Source organism: Ixodes scapularis, unplaced genomic scaffold (genome assembly GCF_016920785.2).
Source record: "Ixodes scapularis isolate PalLabHiFi unplaced genomic scaffold, ASM1692078v2 PGA_scaffold7__128_contigs__length_106722199, whole genome shotgun sequence".
NCBI classification, from domain to species: Eukaryota; Metazoa; Arthropoda; class Arachnida; order Ixodida; family Ixodidae; genus Ixodes; species Ixodes scapularis.
The window spans coordinates 32,429,386-32,444,081 of NW_024609882.1; the positions used below are offsets into that span (position 1 = coordinate 32,429,386).

The window sequence follows — 14,696 nt, forward strand, 5'->3', positions numbered from 1 at the left end:
CCCCTCCTCCTCCCGACTCCTAAACACACAGACACACACACACACACAAAAAAAAGAGCTTGCGGTGAAGTGAGCGAGTGAGTACGCCGATGTCAAAATGAAGTCGCCGGAGATCGGAACCAGCGGGCGGCAGGCCTACGGACCCGACTGTGCCGAGGGCTTCCGCGCAAGCCGGAGCAAAGACCGGCTTCAGGCATGGATCTAACCAGGTCCGTCGGGAAGCCCACAACTCAAGTCCGCGGAACTCCCCACCGGTGTACGGGCCAGGCCGCTCCCAATGTAGCCCGTCGTCCAAACATGCCAGCGACTTAAGCCTAACGGCTTGTTCACCGCAACCCCAAGTCGCCCCGTCGGTTTGTGAATCGCCGGCGAGTCCGTATTTAGTTTCTACGTGACCCGGTGTTGGTGTTTGATCGTCGGGGCTTTGCCTCGACGCCGCGGAGACCTTCCAAGATGTGGAATATGATGTGCGACGTGATGCCAACCATCTCGGAGGACAGCATCGCTCAGCGCAGCGGCCAGTTCTCCGGGGATGAGGCGAATTTCGAGCAGCTGATGGTGAATATGTTGGACGAACGCGACAAATTGATGGAGACGCTTCGCGAGACGCAGGAGACGCTGACGACGAACCAACAGAAGCTGACCGATGTGGAGAAGGAACGCGACTCGCTCCAACGGCAGTTGCAGGCCAACTTGCCGCAGGTAGGTTTTCTCCGTGGTTCCCGCACGGATGGTTTCCAATTCATACCAAAATCGTGTACACTGCCACACTTGTTCTCCCTGACACGCCGGAGTTACGTAGTTTTTTTTTTTTTTTGTTTGCGTGTCGATGTTATCTCAGCAGGTTACGGTGACCGCCAACGCGATACAGAATCCATGTCATTTTTGTTTGTTTGTCGTACCCTTGATATGGAGATAAAATACCAGCCGTGTTTTTGGCTTTGTCTTCTGTCGTTCAGGCTCGCATTTTTGCGTTTCTACTTATCTGATCGGCCTTGTTTCCTACAGAAGTTATGGCGTTTCTATGCTGCGACCACTTGTGTGCACATATATTGAACTCTTCGCCCGGCATGCTGGCAGGTCGGCTTCAGAACAGGCCCACAGGGAAGCTCGTAACTCAACACAGGCTACCATATAATGGCACGTTTTCCGTAGGTGTGTGGTCCCGGAACTAATGGTCCCGGAACAAACGGCCCCGGAACTAATGGCCCCAAGTCCAAGGTAGGAAAAAATGGTCCAGTAAGAAGACGGATCTGAAACTAAGATATACCATGCAATCTACTTTATCCATTATGCAATCAGTGATTTCCTGGTGGAATGAAGGATCTCGTGTATATTTTGAGGCCGGTTACTTCGAAGGAAGTGGTCGGGTATTGAACTTAGTTTTATTCGAAATCGTCAGAATATTTTTGCAATGAATATTGTCCAGCAGTTATCTCCTAACTGTTAATTTAGTGGCCTTATACGATATTATAAGAGCTATTGCTACATTTATATAAGGGGCTTAAGAATATATCAGTAGGCTCTTTTGAGCGAAAAATGAGTACTCCTAGTTCATATCACATGAGCGAATGACGTTTTAGTGAACAGCGACATTTGAGCGAATGAACGTTTTAGCAAATAACAGAACATGTGTTACCCCCCCCCCCCCCCCCCATGCTGAGCATACGCTGCTTCACGGCGACAGTCTGCGGCAACTCACTCCAAAAGTGTGAACCAACTTTCCCCACCCATAAAAGCCGCTTCGCGGCGGCAGACTATTTGCTAAAGTGTCATTCGGTGAAACATGGGCATTCGCTGAAACGTCATTCGATCAAGGGAGTGCCTTTCCTTCTAGTCCCCCTGTTGAAGCCATAAAACTCGAATTACTCCCATCTCGTCATGACGCGTAGTGGTAGCACACATAATGAGCGGAGCCTGATGCCTTTATAGGTGCATTAGGTTTACATAGCGCTAAACATTTCTGAGCTTCCCAGAAAAATATACAAAACAGTAAAGTTTGTGCAACTGGCAGCCTCAAAATTCGGCGAGTGTCATTGGATTTTATCTTATTTATTTGAAAACTCAGAAGCCACATTAGCGATAGTTATCTGGGACCATTTTTTCCTAGTTTGTACTTGAGACCATTAGTTCCGGGATCATTTATTCCGGGACTATTTGTTCCGTTTCCCGTGTGTTCCCACTTTGCCGAAAGTCAATCAGTCGTTTCTGCCAATATGAAAGAAAAATTAAACCAAAATAGAAGCTGCGCTCACAGAACGCCAGTTATTGTTCTGTAACATTTCTTTGCTGGTCGTACCTCGATGTTCATAGACAATGTGTTTGCCACCTGTTGGTGGACGCTGTTGGTGAGTCTGCTGGCATCTGCATGAAAGTTGATTGCCGCATGTGATCGTGATGCACTGTTGGCAAATCTCTCTATCACTGAGAAAGCCTTAAAGTGATGTGCACCAATTTTTGTTTCTTCAGGAATTCGCTACACTTACCAAAGAGCTTAACCAAGCAAGAGAACAACTTCTGGAAAAGGAAGAGGAGATACAAGAATTGAAAGCGGAACGAAATAACACAAGGGTGGGTGTCCAATTTGTCTTTTTTTTCATGCGGTGTTAAGTCTGTCAATTACGGAACTTCTTTGCTATGCTCCTGGCCCATTTCTGCTGTTCATGGTAATGCAGTCCACCGGCTACCCTATTTCAAAGCTTGCAACAGCACTGTTCTCAAAGTAGAATCTTGCATACCTCAAGTCGCATTTATAGCGGAAACGGGAAATCTTTTGAGGCATAGCCGCAGAATGAAGTCTCCAGATTTATAATGGGTACAGTGGACATCTCTTTGTGTTTTCATTGTGCTGGCATTTGCTGGAGCAATTGAAAGGCAATCAAGTCACGTGAACATACTTCAATTGCAATCTATGTAATTGGTCATGCGGAACCTCTTGGATGAAACATATAGTAGTGGCGCATCTTTACCCTCGTAGGATCAGTGTATAGAACCCTTGTTTCTGAGCGCTCTTGTTCCCGCAAGTGTTTACAGGCAACAGGAATATTATTCTAATCCATGTCCAACTTCCGTGGCTACTCCCAAATAAGATACCCTATCAACAATGATTGCAGGCAGGATTGCACCATTTCGTCGTGATGCGTATCACTGCATCGTCTTGACATTAGAGAGTACTAACCACCTTTCACGCTTTCAGATGTGACCTTTCACTCAAAGACAACCTTTCTTCCCCCCCCCCCCCTCAACCACCCTCTTAAAAGTTGTATTTTACTCACAACGGACAAACTATGATGCAGATTGCCCCAACAAACTTTGCCAGCAAATTGCTCCGGTGTCATTGAGGCAAACTGTGTCATGTAGTGTGCATTTTACAAACGCATAGTGATATTCCTTTTTTTATGGTCACATTAAACGCCGACCTACAGAAGCATGTTCTGCCGGGCAGAAAACTGGTTCCCAGCTTCTTTGTCTCCATTTCCTCTTGTTCGCTTTTCTGCAGGAGTGGGTCTCTGAGCTACTCCTTGCAGAAAGGAGGAAGGTGAAGGTCTCCTCCTTTTCGGATAGAAAGAAGGAATTAAGAGAGAGTTTCCTTCTTTCTGGCGTCTCGTCGGCCTTTAATGCCGACGAGCAGCCAGAAATGCTGAATGCATTTCTGGCTGCTCGTTGAATGCTGCTCGTCGAATGATTCAGCATTCGAATGATTTTAGAATGCTGAATCGAATTTGAGAAAACAACGCAGAATCGATAGACGGGACGCTACAAATCCTAGAACATCACTCATAAAGTGGTATCCCCAACGAATCATCCTATTTTTGTAAAAGAAGAGCGCGCTCGCACAAGGCCAAAAAGAAGCGTGACCTCGCGATTCTCATTTCCTCCACTTTTTGCTTTGACTCCGCGAGGGTGCGGAGAGAAAAGGGATCGGGGCCATTTCTCCATTTTCTCAACTCTTCTGCAATAAGATGACATCAACATTCTCCCTCATTCGCTCCTCAAGATATGGCTATATGAGCGATGTTTCGTGGTTTATGGTGCCCTGTTGAACACTTTTGTAAGCTTATTTTGTGAAATCTAAATTTCGGTTTAGCATCCCTTTAAAGGGGCCCTGCAATCATATTTAAGCGTCTACCCTTTTTGTGGCTTTCACGTCTCTTGGAATTCGTGCAAGCCAGTGGGGCACGGAGAGAGTAACTAAATATCAGTGCGTCAAATTTGAACCGGACGATGCAGAAACCTCCTCCACCGACGAGGGTGACCCACGGTACCGAAAGCGCGCAAAATGTGACGTCTTTGGTCCTGGGCTTACTACTGGTCAGAGCCGCTAAAAGCTTCTTTTTAGTCGAAATGCAAAATATAAGTGGCGTGAACTGTTTAAATTATTTATAAAAGTAGTTTTTGTTCAGTATTTTAGATCAGAAAAGAAACGAATGCAGTTTATAAAGTACGGAAACAAGAAATGACTCGTCGACATACCCGCCACCAAGCGGAGGAAAAGGCGGCGCATACTAGAAAGGAGTAGTGGGATCAGGCGCCGACACGAAAGGTCTCGGATGTACGCGGTGACGCTGCGGTCGTATGGACAGGAGGATCCGACCGGCTCCGAGCGTTCCGAAGGCCTTCGGCAAGAAGCTTTGTCTTGCGGTTTAGCCGTTTCGCGGTATGGCAGAGCGAAGTGGCTCCCATTCTGAACTGATTTTACCCCGTGTTTGCTGTCATTTGTGGCCAATGAAGTGTCATGCCGAATTAGTGTTTAATTGCGCAGCAAATGCAATGAGAGCCTCTCTGGCCGCCCGCTGCATACAACTTATCCAGAACATGCTTTAGTGGCGCCCTCTTACGCCGTCGACGTGGATTGCGACAGCCGCGAGCGCTCGATGAGCTCACTATGCCTCCTCTAGTTCACGGCCACTCAAGCAACCAAAGACGTCACGAAGGAGGTTATTTTTTGCTTCTTTTTGTAATTTTAATTTGCCTATAACTTTTAAAATAAAGTGAATTTTGAGAAAAGAAGAGTTTCATTAAGTTACTACTTTCAGTGCGCTCAGGTTCGGTGCAAATTAAAAACCAGTAAAAAAGTCCTTGCAGGGCCCCTTTAAGGGGGGACAATACCTTGGCATGTCTACTTTTGAACTGCTCACTCAATCGGCGTGAAATTTGCATGTGATGTTTCTAGCCATATAGAAGGAGGGCATGCAAAGTTTCAGCCCTGTGAACAAATTTTGTGAGGTACTATACCCCCGGAACGTAGCTTTGTATGGAATCTGCTCAATGAATCTATCTTTGAGAAATGGTGTTCATCACCACATGTTTTTCTGGTGGAATGCATACTGGAATACTTGTTGCCGCTTACTATGAAATGAAATTTTTGAAACTGCATTTTTCAAGTAAAAAAAATATATAAAAGTTTTTTTTTCTTTTACATTTGCCAAGTTTTGCAAATTACAATTCTTCATAATAAAAGAACATGAAAATGCAAAATATAAGTTCACAGTAACCGGCTCGATAAAATTTCGGCATATAATCCGCAAATATTAAGTCTCCCGGTAGTTTCATACTGAAACTATAGTTTTATTAAGGTGGGATCTGCTGCCAAAAGTGAAACTGAGATAAATGCACTTGAAGTTTCAAGATGATGTTTTAAAAATTCCCTTTTTCATCTTAAATATCAGAAATTCTTTCCAGCAGTGTAGGTGATGTCTTTCTCAAACTTCTTCTGATATACTGACAATGCTTTCAGCTATTTTCACTTGTGGATGACAAGTGCTATGCAGTGCAGCACACCTCACCAACATATAAAGAATAATTATTTTTGACATTGTTTGTCAGTGCACATTGACAAGACTTTGTGAAAGTGTTCCTTGTTATCCATACATGCCAAAACTCTGCAGTTCTGAATATGCATTTTTTTGGAAAAAAAGGTGCAATTAAGGGCTTTCAGAGGGAACTTCTTTGAATAATCGTCGATCCAGCACGCACTGATAGGCACTCGCAGAATGGAGATTGCAAGCCTATTGGTTAATTCTTCGAAGGAGGTTATTCTGAAGGCCTTTATTGCGCCTGTAAAACTGGGCTGCAGGTGCAAAGTTCCTTCTGTGTCTAAGTATGCAGATTTTGTGATTCTCTTTGTGCAGTTGCTCCTTGAACACTTGGAATGTCTAGTCTCTCGCCATGAACGCTCCTTACGGATGACTGTGGTCAAGCGGCAAGCTCAGTCCCCGGCCGGCGTCTCTTCAGAGGTCGAAGTTCTGAAGGCCCTCAAGTCGCTTTTTGAACACCACAAGGCTCTGGATGAGAAGGTACATACTATTTCTAATGTACACACGATTGACGTGCATTTGACAGATAAATTTCTTTAATAGGATCAATTCACTTGTTTAGTCCATGCCAGTTGCATTTCATCCCTTTTTTGTTATTGAGTCGACCTTTTAACTCAAACATGTCTTGAAGTGTGACAGGGAAGTTTCTGTGCTCCATGAGCAGCTGAGCTGAGAAAGGTTTTCCACTATGTGACTGGTGTTTTTTTATGCTGCTGCTACATTTTTGTTCTTATGTGGAATTGCTGGGTTCTTTAGTTTTGTTGCTGTAAACAGAACCTTCCCCTGTAATAGTGTTTTCATTAAATATTAATTTGATTGTTTGCTGCATAAACAATTTTTGCTGCTTGCTGAGATTGATAACTTTACAAATCATACTGTATGTAGCAAAGAGCATTCTTTGATATCTTTGTCTGAATGAACCACCATGTAAATTCTATTTTCTGACCAGTATAAATCTGGGTTTTCGCTTTTAGCAGTTTGTCTGCAACAATCTTGGAAATATTTAAAAGTTTTCGAGCTTCGAAACCTTTTTTCAAGCTCTTTTTATGAATGTCTAGAAAATAGAGGAGGGGCATGATCGGAGGGGAAACTGTTATTCAGTGCCCATCGCTCCTTTTATGGTCATCATATTTGCCTGCTCCTCATTTAAAAGTCGTCTAATTTCGGCGCCAGCCTATTTCTTATTTTTACCTCCGCACAGTTGAGAGTGTTTTTGAGGTGTCTCATATTTCTTTCATGATTCATTACATCCATTACTTTTATTTCCAGAAGGTTTTGGATCACTTAAAGATGCCATTGACTTTGCCCAGGCTTCAATGCGTTTCCGTTCTTTGCACACAATAAAAATGTTTCGGTTCCCGCAGGTCAGAGAACGTCTGAGAGTGGCACTGGAACGCGTCGGCACTCTGGAAGAAGAACTCACCAAGGCCAACGAAGAAGTGAGCCCTTTCTTTTCTTCAGTGTGCCGCACACATTTTACACTTTCTCGTTATTTCACCTATGCGTCGTTTCATTCAAGAAACAGGTTCACAGGTGCCGCGTGCTCCCGTTTCAGATCACGCAGTTCAAGACGAAAGGCACAATAATATTGGAGGAAAAGAAGGGTGGCGACGTGGCGATTGAGAACTCGCTGCACGGGAACAAGGTAAGGACTTATTTCTGACTCTGGCGAAACGGGATGCCCTAAGACAGACTACGAGAGGTGCAATGACGACAAAGGGTCGCGGCGACAGTTGAGGCTGGTTCGCACGCTCGCGTTTGTGGTCAACTGTACTGGCGCCCTCTGTCGGTTAGATCTTCGTATAGCTGGAAGGTTTTGCGGTGCGTGCAAGGTACAATATATGCACTATTTATGAGAAGGGTTTTCTGGTTACATTGTTAAAACAGATAATAGATAACGTGTTCCGGGGCTGCTCAATAGATGGCACCAGTGTGCTCTTTCGTTGTAAGCGGTCAGGAGCGATTGGGACGCAGTCGATCGGACGCAAATGCGTGACCCAGCCTTTACGGCTCAAGCAGGCATTGTGCCACCGTTTTTTTTGTCATACTCCGACTGCATGATACGGTAGGTAGGTGCTCATTAGTTATGAAACTCTGGGAAGCCTGGAATTTCGTTTGAATTACCGGAAATTCGTTCGAATACGGTGCAAGGTGAAGTTACGGTTTGTCATACGTTCATACGTAAAAAGGAGATATTCTATGATTTCCTCTATGCGGGCCTACTTAACTCTTTCCTGACTGCGCCCATAAGCCATTGATCACCGGTGATAGATGGTTTCCAAGTGCCGTCAAGAAATTAAATTTAGTGCGAAGAACTACGGTATATTCCACAATCTCGTGGACAGCCGAAGAATGCTATTTTCGATTTCAAGGTAGGTTTAAGCTTTATCGCAAGGTGGTGGGCTGTCAGAAATAGTCCTCGGAAAGGTGGTTGCACTTATCCAAAATGGCCAACTGCTTGCATCAGTTTTCGTTACAAAGATGGCATTGCTTTCATAATTGAACTGTTTTGTGGCATATTTTTTAGACCTCAAGAGCTCTGGGGATGCTTCAAGTAATGTTACAGGTGTCGTTTAACAGATTGTTGTCGGTAAGCATCACTATAATTTCCAAGGCTGTCCTGAGCCGGTGTGCATGTTTTGTTTCCAACAAGGTGCACAAAATTTCTAAGTACAGTTAAACCTCAATGTAAGGGAGTCGGTAAAATTCGAAATTTACTTCTTTACATTGAAATTTCGCTACATAGAAGTTCGAGGCTAGTGTTAAAGAAAGTTTCCACAAATGTTTCTCGGGTGCACAAAACTCACCTTGAACGCCTTTATTTCGGTTGAAAGTAGTTAGTCACCTTTCTTTAGGCCACTCTTGGTATTATTATTGGCATCACACGACGTTCGCATAGCCAGACGGCCTGCATTGCGTCTTTGTTTTGCTGTGTGATCGTGAACCACCATCAGGCTCGATGTCGTCCCCGTCTTGCAAATTCCCACGAACATAGCTAGCTATTGCCTCGTCGGTCACCTCCTCCGTCGCAATGACAGCAGAGTCGGTGTGTAGAAAGCCGTCGAGTTCGACGTTGTCAGGGGCGGTTTCACCGCCTTCGTGGCTCCATCGCCCAGGACAATGAGAAACGCACGCTTTTAGTTAGTTCTCAAAACGAACTACACAGCGCAGACGAAGCTGACAGACGAAATGACGGCAGCTCTAGTGTCCTCTAGTAGCCATTCTGTACACCACACTCGCCAGGTTCGGCCCGTTTCACCTTTTGAGCTTTATAGGGGGCCCATTTCAGCGCATGTGCTTCCCAAAATCTCCTTTGGGACCCAAAAGTTTGTGAGAAATCATTCACGAAACTTCGTTACATCAAAATTTCGGCAAACGGGACTTTGTTACATAAAGGTCAAAAGTACATGGTGTGCATACACTTGCGTTTAGAAAAAGTTATGTACTTCGTTACATCGGGGGTTTCGTTACATAGAAGTTTGTTACATCGAGGTTTGACTGTAAGCTATGACAAAACCAAGGTAGGACACAAAGAAAGCATTCTGCTGGGGATGTGAGGTGTACTATCTGTGCTTCATCAATGTAAGCATTCCTTCATTGAAAAGCACATGTGCTACGGAGGCTAACTCTCCAACGAACCACAAATAAACAATGTTAGTTAGAGTACACTAACTTTCCATTCCTTGGGTGTGAGGCACATTTTCTATGTTCGGGATTTTTTTAATTTGTTGTTTAATTTGATATAGACATAGAAGTTTCAGCGTCTATACGCCTTCCGCATGTACATTACATTTTCAAAAAATGAAATTTTAAAATATTTTTTGCATTATACTAATTTGTTTTTTTTTTCAAGAACAACTAATTGGCCACATTATGATGTGTCATTTTGCTCCTTGTAGAAATTATATAGGAAAATAAAAGCGTTTGTGCGATTCCTTTGAAAATTGTTACTTTTCCCATTGTAAGGAAAGAGTTAATCGTAAACAGGTATACCACATGCAAAACATTGGTGAAATGTACGAGACGAGTTTACTCGTGCCTTGAAAATGTTTTTTGTCGTGGACTGTTCATAAGGCAGCATGCGACACCTCTAAAGAAAGTTGTCCATCCAGCGAAAAAGTTGTCTGTTGCGGACTATTGGCCCTTTTGAGCGCGTTTTTTGCCGAGCACCGGTGTACTGCGGAGAAGTAACACCCGTGGAAGCAAGCTCTAGGGGTGTTGCCTCTCCTAAGTGCACCGGTGCTCGGTAAGGAGCGCGCTCAACGGGGCTGCGAGAACAAAAAGTGTGAATTTCACAAAAATGCTGTTAGAAATAAGCAGCTTATGAAAGCATTGAAAGCATAGCGGGACAACCAAAATGTTGAAATTTGTTTGAATTGACCAAAAGTATGAAATATCCGAGCTTGAATTGTTGCAAGCCTACTGTATAACTTAGCACACTTACCGTATTGGTTGAAACTCCTCCCGATGTTAACAAGAGAAAGCATCACATCTAAAAGCATACTGACGCGAAGAAGCTTGAATGTGTTTCTACCGTACCCTCGCAGAAATTGGCACGAAACGTTTCAAGGTTTGTCTCGACATTCACTCGCAGGTGTCGAATGGCCTGGCGGACGTGGCGGAGGAGGCCTGCAAGGTCGTGGAGCTGCAGGAGATGCTGGAGAAGCAAGCGGCGGAACTGTCGCTGGCGCGGACGAAGATCAACGAGCTTCTGCCCCGCGTCCGAGAGCTAGAGGAAGCCTTGGCCCTTGCCCAGAAAGAAGTGTCTCATATGAAAGAGGAGAATGCGCGGTTGGCCAGGGACCTCAAAGAGGTGAGCCTTAGTTCTGGCGCGGTACTGTGGTGCGTCTGTTGCATCCTCAAAAATGGTCCCTTAATTTTAATCCAACGACATTGTAAAAGCATAGGGGTGGGCAAATACCGGTTAGAATCGAATGGCGCAGCGTCATTCTCAGCTTCAACGCTGCAAAGAGCCCGTCTGTCATTGGTTTTCCCACCACCGCAAAGGCTGCGAATGACGTGGTGCTATTCGATTCAAACTGCTCTTTGCCCGCCCCTACAAAAGTGTTGTGCTTTTGCCTGTTGCAATCTCGGCGGGCGCACAGCGGTGGAAATGGGCGTTGCAGATGGACTTGTCTCTGCGGGTCGCTCTGCAGCCAGACAGACAATCGACGGAAACCGAAGCAGACACCAGTTTGGGCGTCGCGACGACAGAGACCCTCGCATCTGCTCACCTTTTTTTGTGTGCAGTTGGGCTCCTGCGGCATAATAGTTTGCCTCTTCGGGATGTCTTTCGGAGCGTGGGTCTGATAAGAGAGCAAGAGCGCCGTTCGGAGATGTGATCGAGGCGTCGTAGTTTTGGCATTCGACGGCTCGACATTCCCAAGTGTGAACTTCCACGACGGCCTTTTGTTCGGAGGAGTGGTTGATGGTTTCCGGACTAGGACGAATATCACCTGTGCCTTTGGCGTTCGTTGTGTGCTTCTGGTGTGCTCAAGGTGTCCACCTTCCGTGTACAGCGATTTTGTTATCAGTGTCTCGCCCGCGTTTGCAAACTTTGTAGTTACATCCGAAAATGTGTCTGCGAGCTTCGTTCTTGGCTGCTTCCACACCTGATCCACGATCACCTTTTTGTGTCTATGTTGTGAATGTGAATGACACTTTTTAGCATGCATACGGTCGTGCAAACGAAAGAATGTCCCTCGGGCCAGAGTTTGTGTTATTCACCTTTGCAGCGTTGTACAAAATCGCTTACAGCATGTGCTGAGCCTGTGTGTACTATCGGAAGTACCGTACCAATGGCTGTGAAAGCATGGCAAAGGAATTTGCACAAGGGTGGGCTGCACGATTAGTCCCAAAGATAAATCTAAATCTAACCACAAAGGCATTGCAGCATCAAACGGTTTGGCTTCAGTGACTGCGGCCTCGTGTCTGAGAGCATTTCCCTAGTCCAGTGTGCAAACTTTCGAGATTGCATTCATACCGGACTTGGGGCCCACCGTGCTAGCATCTGGTGTCCTCTAATCTTGATAAATGTTTACCCACATTTTTTTTGCTAATTATGCTTTATTGAGACTGGCAAACACTGCCTTGTTGGGAGTTACTTCAAGAGGTTACTGCATTTTCTTTGCAGAACAATGCCCAGAAAGAGGACCAGGAGGAGCGGATATCGACGCTGGAGAAGCGTTGTCTCAACGCGCAGAGAGAGAGTGTTTCTCTCCACGACCTGAACGAAAAGTTGGAGCAGGAACTTTCCAACAAGGAGGCGCAGTTGAAACTGGCGAGTACCCCTGTTCTCTCCGCACACTTCGTCCCGACCGGTTCTTTCGACATGTCCTCGTTTATTTCTGGGGTGTGAGCCATAGTTCACTAGAAAGCAGGTGAAAAAACTAGCCAGTTTGAGCTACTCTCGTTAAAACCCGAGACAAAGGAAAACACAAAAAAATTAAAGACATTTATAATTCTCCCTAATGCCAAATTAGAGCGCAGCTTTCTAGGAGGAGGAGGGTATGGGGGAAGAGTATGCCTCTCCACACCCTCCTGTCCTCCTCCCCTCCCATTTAGCGAGAAATTCAACAAAAATTTTCCTGCTAAATTTAGTGAAAATTTTCTCGCTAAATTTGGCAGGTTAAGTTGCCTCGCTAAAGTTAGTGGGGAAATTGACGTTGCGTGACCTAAACACCAATTCAGTTACCCTGTTAATCTTAGCAGGGCAACTAACATCCCATAATGCAACACGCGTGGCTGGCGCCTAAGAGCTGCGCTCTAAAAATAAGAACAGACAGAAAAAACATCCCCGCGTGTGCAACGAGTCCTAGAAGCAAAGGCTCGCACCTCCATCTTAACAATATTTATAGCAGTTTTTTTTTTGTAGTACCATCAAAAACAGTGTGTGGATGATACAGGGACTCTGCATTTCCATTTTCAAAGGCTGGACTCATAAACACTGCTTTGTCTTTATTTCTGATATCATGAATGATTCTTTTCCAGAGTGAAGAAAAGATTAGAGCTCTACAAGAACGTCTGGAACTTGCAGAACAGAAGTTGGCGCAGTTCTCAAAGAAGGAGGCAGACGTTGACATTGCTTCAATCATTGCCCACGTGAGCTACTTTTCCCACTTGCTGCTGTCTAGCGTCTATGTGAAGTGGCTGATGCTGCATTTATTGTTTATTTCTCGAATTCAATATGACCATGCTAAAGCTCTGGAGACATGGTCCACATTTTTTAGGTACCTATTGTTCATGAATATAGAATTATCTGCCTTCCCCGACAAGCCAGTTGCTCCTGCAGATAGTAACAATGTCCCATAGATGCCTTTTGAACATCCTGTTCGGTACCCTGCATTATCTTTGTGTCAGTGTGGAATCCACTGTCTAGCCACTATGTGGATTGTGCATGAATCCAGCAGACATGTGGGATAACTTTTTTGGTTAAGGTTAGTTCAAAAGACTTGATTAGTTTTGTAGTGATGGCCACAGCACCCTGGATCAGTGGTTCTCAACCATGGGATGCGTTAAGTAGCGACTCAAAGACATGACTCGAGTCCCTCCTTCCACTAGGCGGGCCTCGCACATTTCCCATGCTCGTAACTAGAGTCAAATTTCGGACTCGGTGCTCGTGGAGTCGGATAGTCCTACTTCCAGAAGGGGTGACGCAGTTCCGCCTGGTCCCGTCGAGAGCAGATGCCGATCGCGGGCGGCTCGCGCTTGTTTTGGTAGCCGATTCACCATTTGTCCGGCAACGGTGTCCGATAAACCGACGGACTTCACGATAGATGTATTGCTGCAGAAGCAATGAAATATGATTCGGATCATTGTGGGGCCTTTTGGCAAAGTGGGAACGTGGTGGTAGTCTTGTGTGATGCATTAAACAAATTGTCTGCGTCCCTATGCCAATTTTTTTTGTTGGAGTTGCTATGCATAGGCACGTAGGGCTTTGTAAACGCTGTTTGTTACTTTCCCTTGCTAGTGTCCACCAGATGTTGCTTGTGTTTTTTCAATCTCGTTCGTGTAATGCGAGCTTATGGCAAGCACAACCGCGAGAACGCAGCAATTCTTGTTTGCATCGTACATTGCGTTCATTCTTTGTTGCCGAGGCAGTTTCACTAAATGATTTCATAGATGCTTAGCTAAAGAAAGCAGCGCAGCTTCTGTATTTTGATACGGTGCGCACTACATGCACATAACTTCACAGTCCGACTTTGTTTATGCCTTTTTCCGAAATGACGGCTAGAGTAAAATTTCGTAAGGATGCCCTCCCCCAAGAGATTGCCCGTCTTGTTTTTCTGGCTAAATATCTGTAAAAGTTCGAAACAATGCCCACCCGCTGATTTGCGTCGGACGTCACACGGTGTCTGACAGGAATCGCATCAACCGCGCGATCTGCAGTACCGGTACGTCTGACAAGCGAGTTTATAGCAGGTTTCCGTGTTCTTGTTCGCAATCCCCGCGCTCAATATCGGCTCCCGTGACAGCGAGATGGTCTCGTTTGTATACTGCATCGGGAAATGCTAATCTGTTGCGTCCGCGATCAGCGGTATCTGCTTACGTGACGTGCGAGTTTGTAGTGGATTCCTGCGCTTTTGCCTGCGATTTGCGGGGGCAATATCAGTTCTCGTGACAGGCAAGTTTGTAGCGGGTCCCCGCGTGTTTGTTGCACCGTGAAACTTAAATCTACTGTGTCCGCAATCTGCGGTATCCGTTCCCGTGAGATGCAAGTTCTCGGCGGGTTTCTGCGGGTCCTTCGCACCTTTAAACGTGAATCTGCTGCATCCGCGACCCGCGGTATCCTTTCCTGTGATGTAGTAGTTCGTAGCGAATTCCCGCATGTTTATCACATTGTGTAATGCGAATTTGCCGTGTCCGCGATCTGCGGTATCA

At 45.4% G+C, this 14,696-nt stretch overlaps 1 protein-coding gene across 2 annotated transcripts in view; it reads left to right on the forward strand.

Moving 5' to 3' along the window:
* Positions 1-37: 37 nt before the first annotated feature.
* LOC8025944 (liprin-alpha-4) overlaps positions 38-14,696 on the forward strand; it is a 60,834-nt gene continuing 46,175 nt past the window's right edge. Inside the window, exons 1-8 of one of the 2 annotated variants that reach the window (XM_040503954.2) lie at positions 38-702; positions 2,470-2,571; positions 6,132-6,296; positions 7,181-7,255; positions 7,372-7,461; positions 10,411-10,629; positions 11,950-12,096; positions 12,807-12,917. In XM_040503954.2, the coding sequence (XP_040359888.2) occupies positions 454-702; positions 2,470-2,571; positions 6,132-6,296; positions 7,181-7,255; positions 7,372-7,461; positions 10,411-10,629; positions 11,950-12,096; positions 12,807-12,917 (1,158 nt within the window). In that variant the 5' untranslated portion in view covers positions 38-453. The remainder of the gene's footprint in view (positions 703-2,469; positions 2,572-6,131; positions 6,297-7,180; positions 7,256-7,371; positions 7,462-10,410; positions 10,630-11,949; positions 12,097-12,806; positions 12,918-14,696) is intronic. The other variant, XM_029975662.4, reaches the window with a different exon arrangement.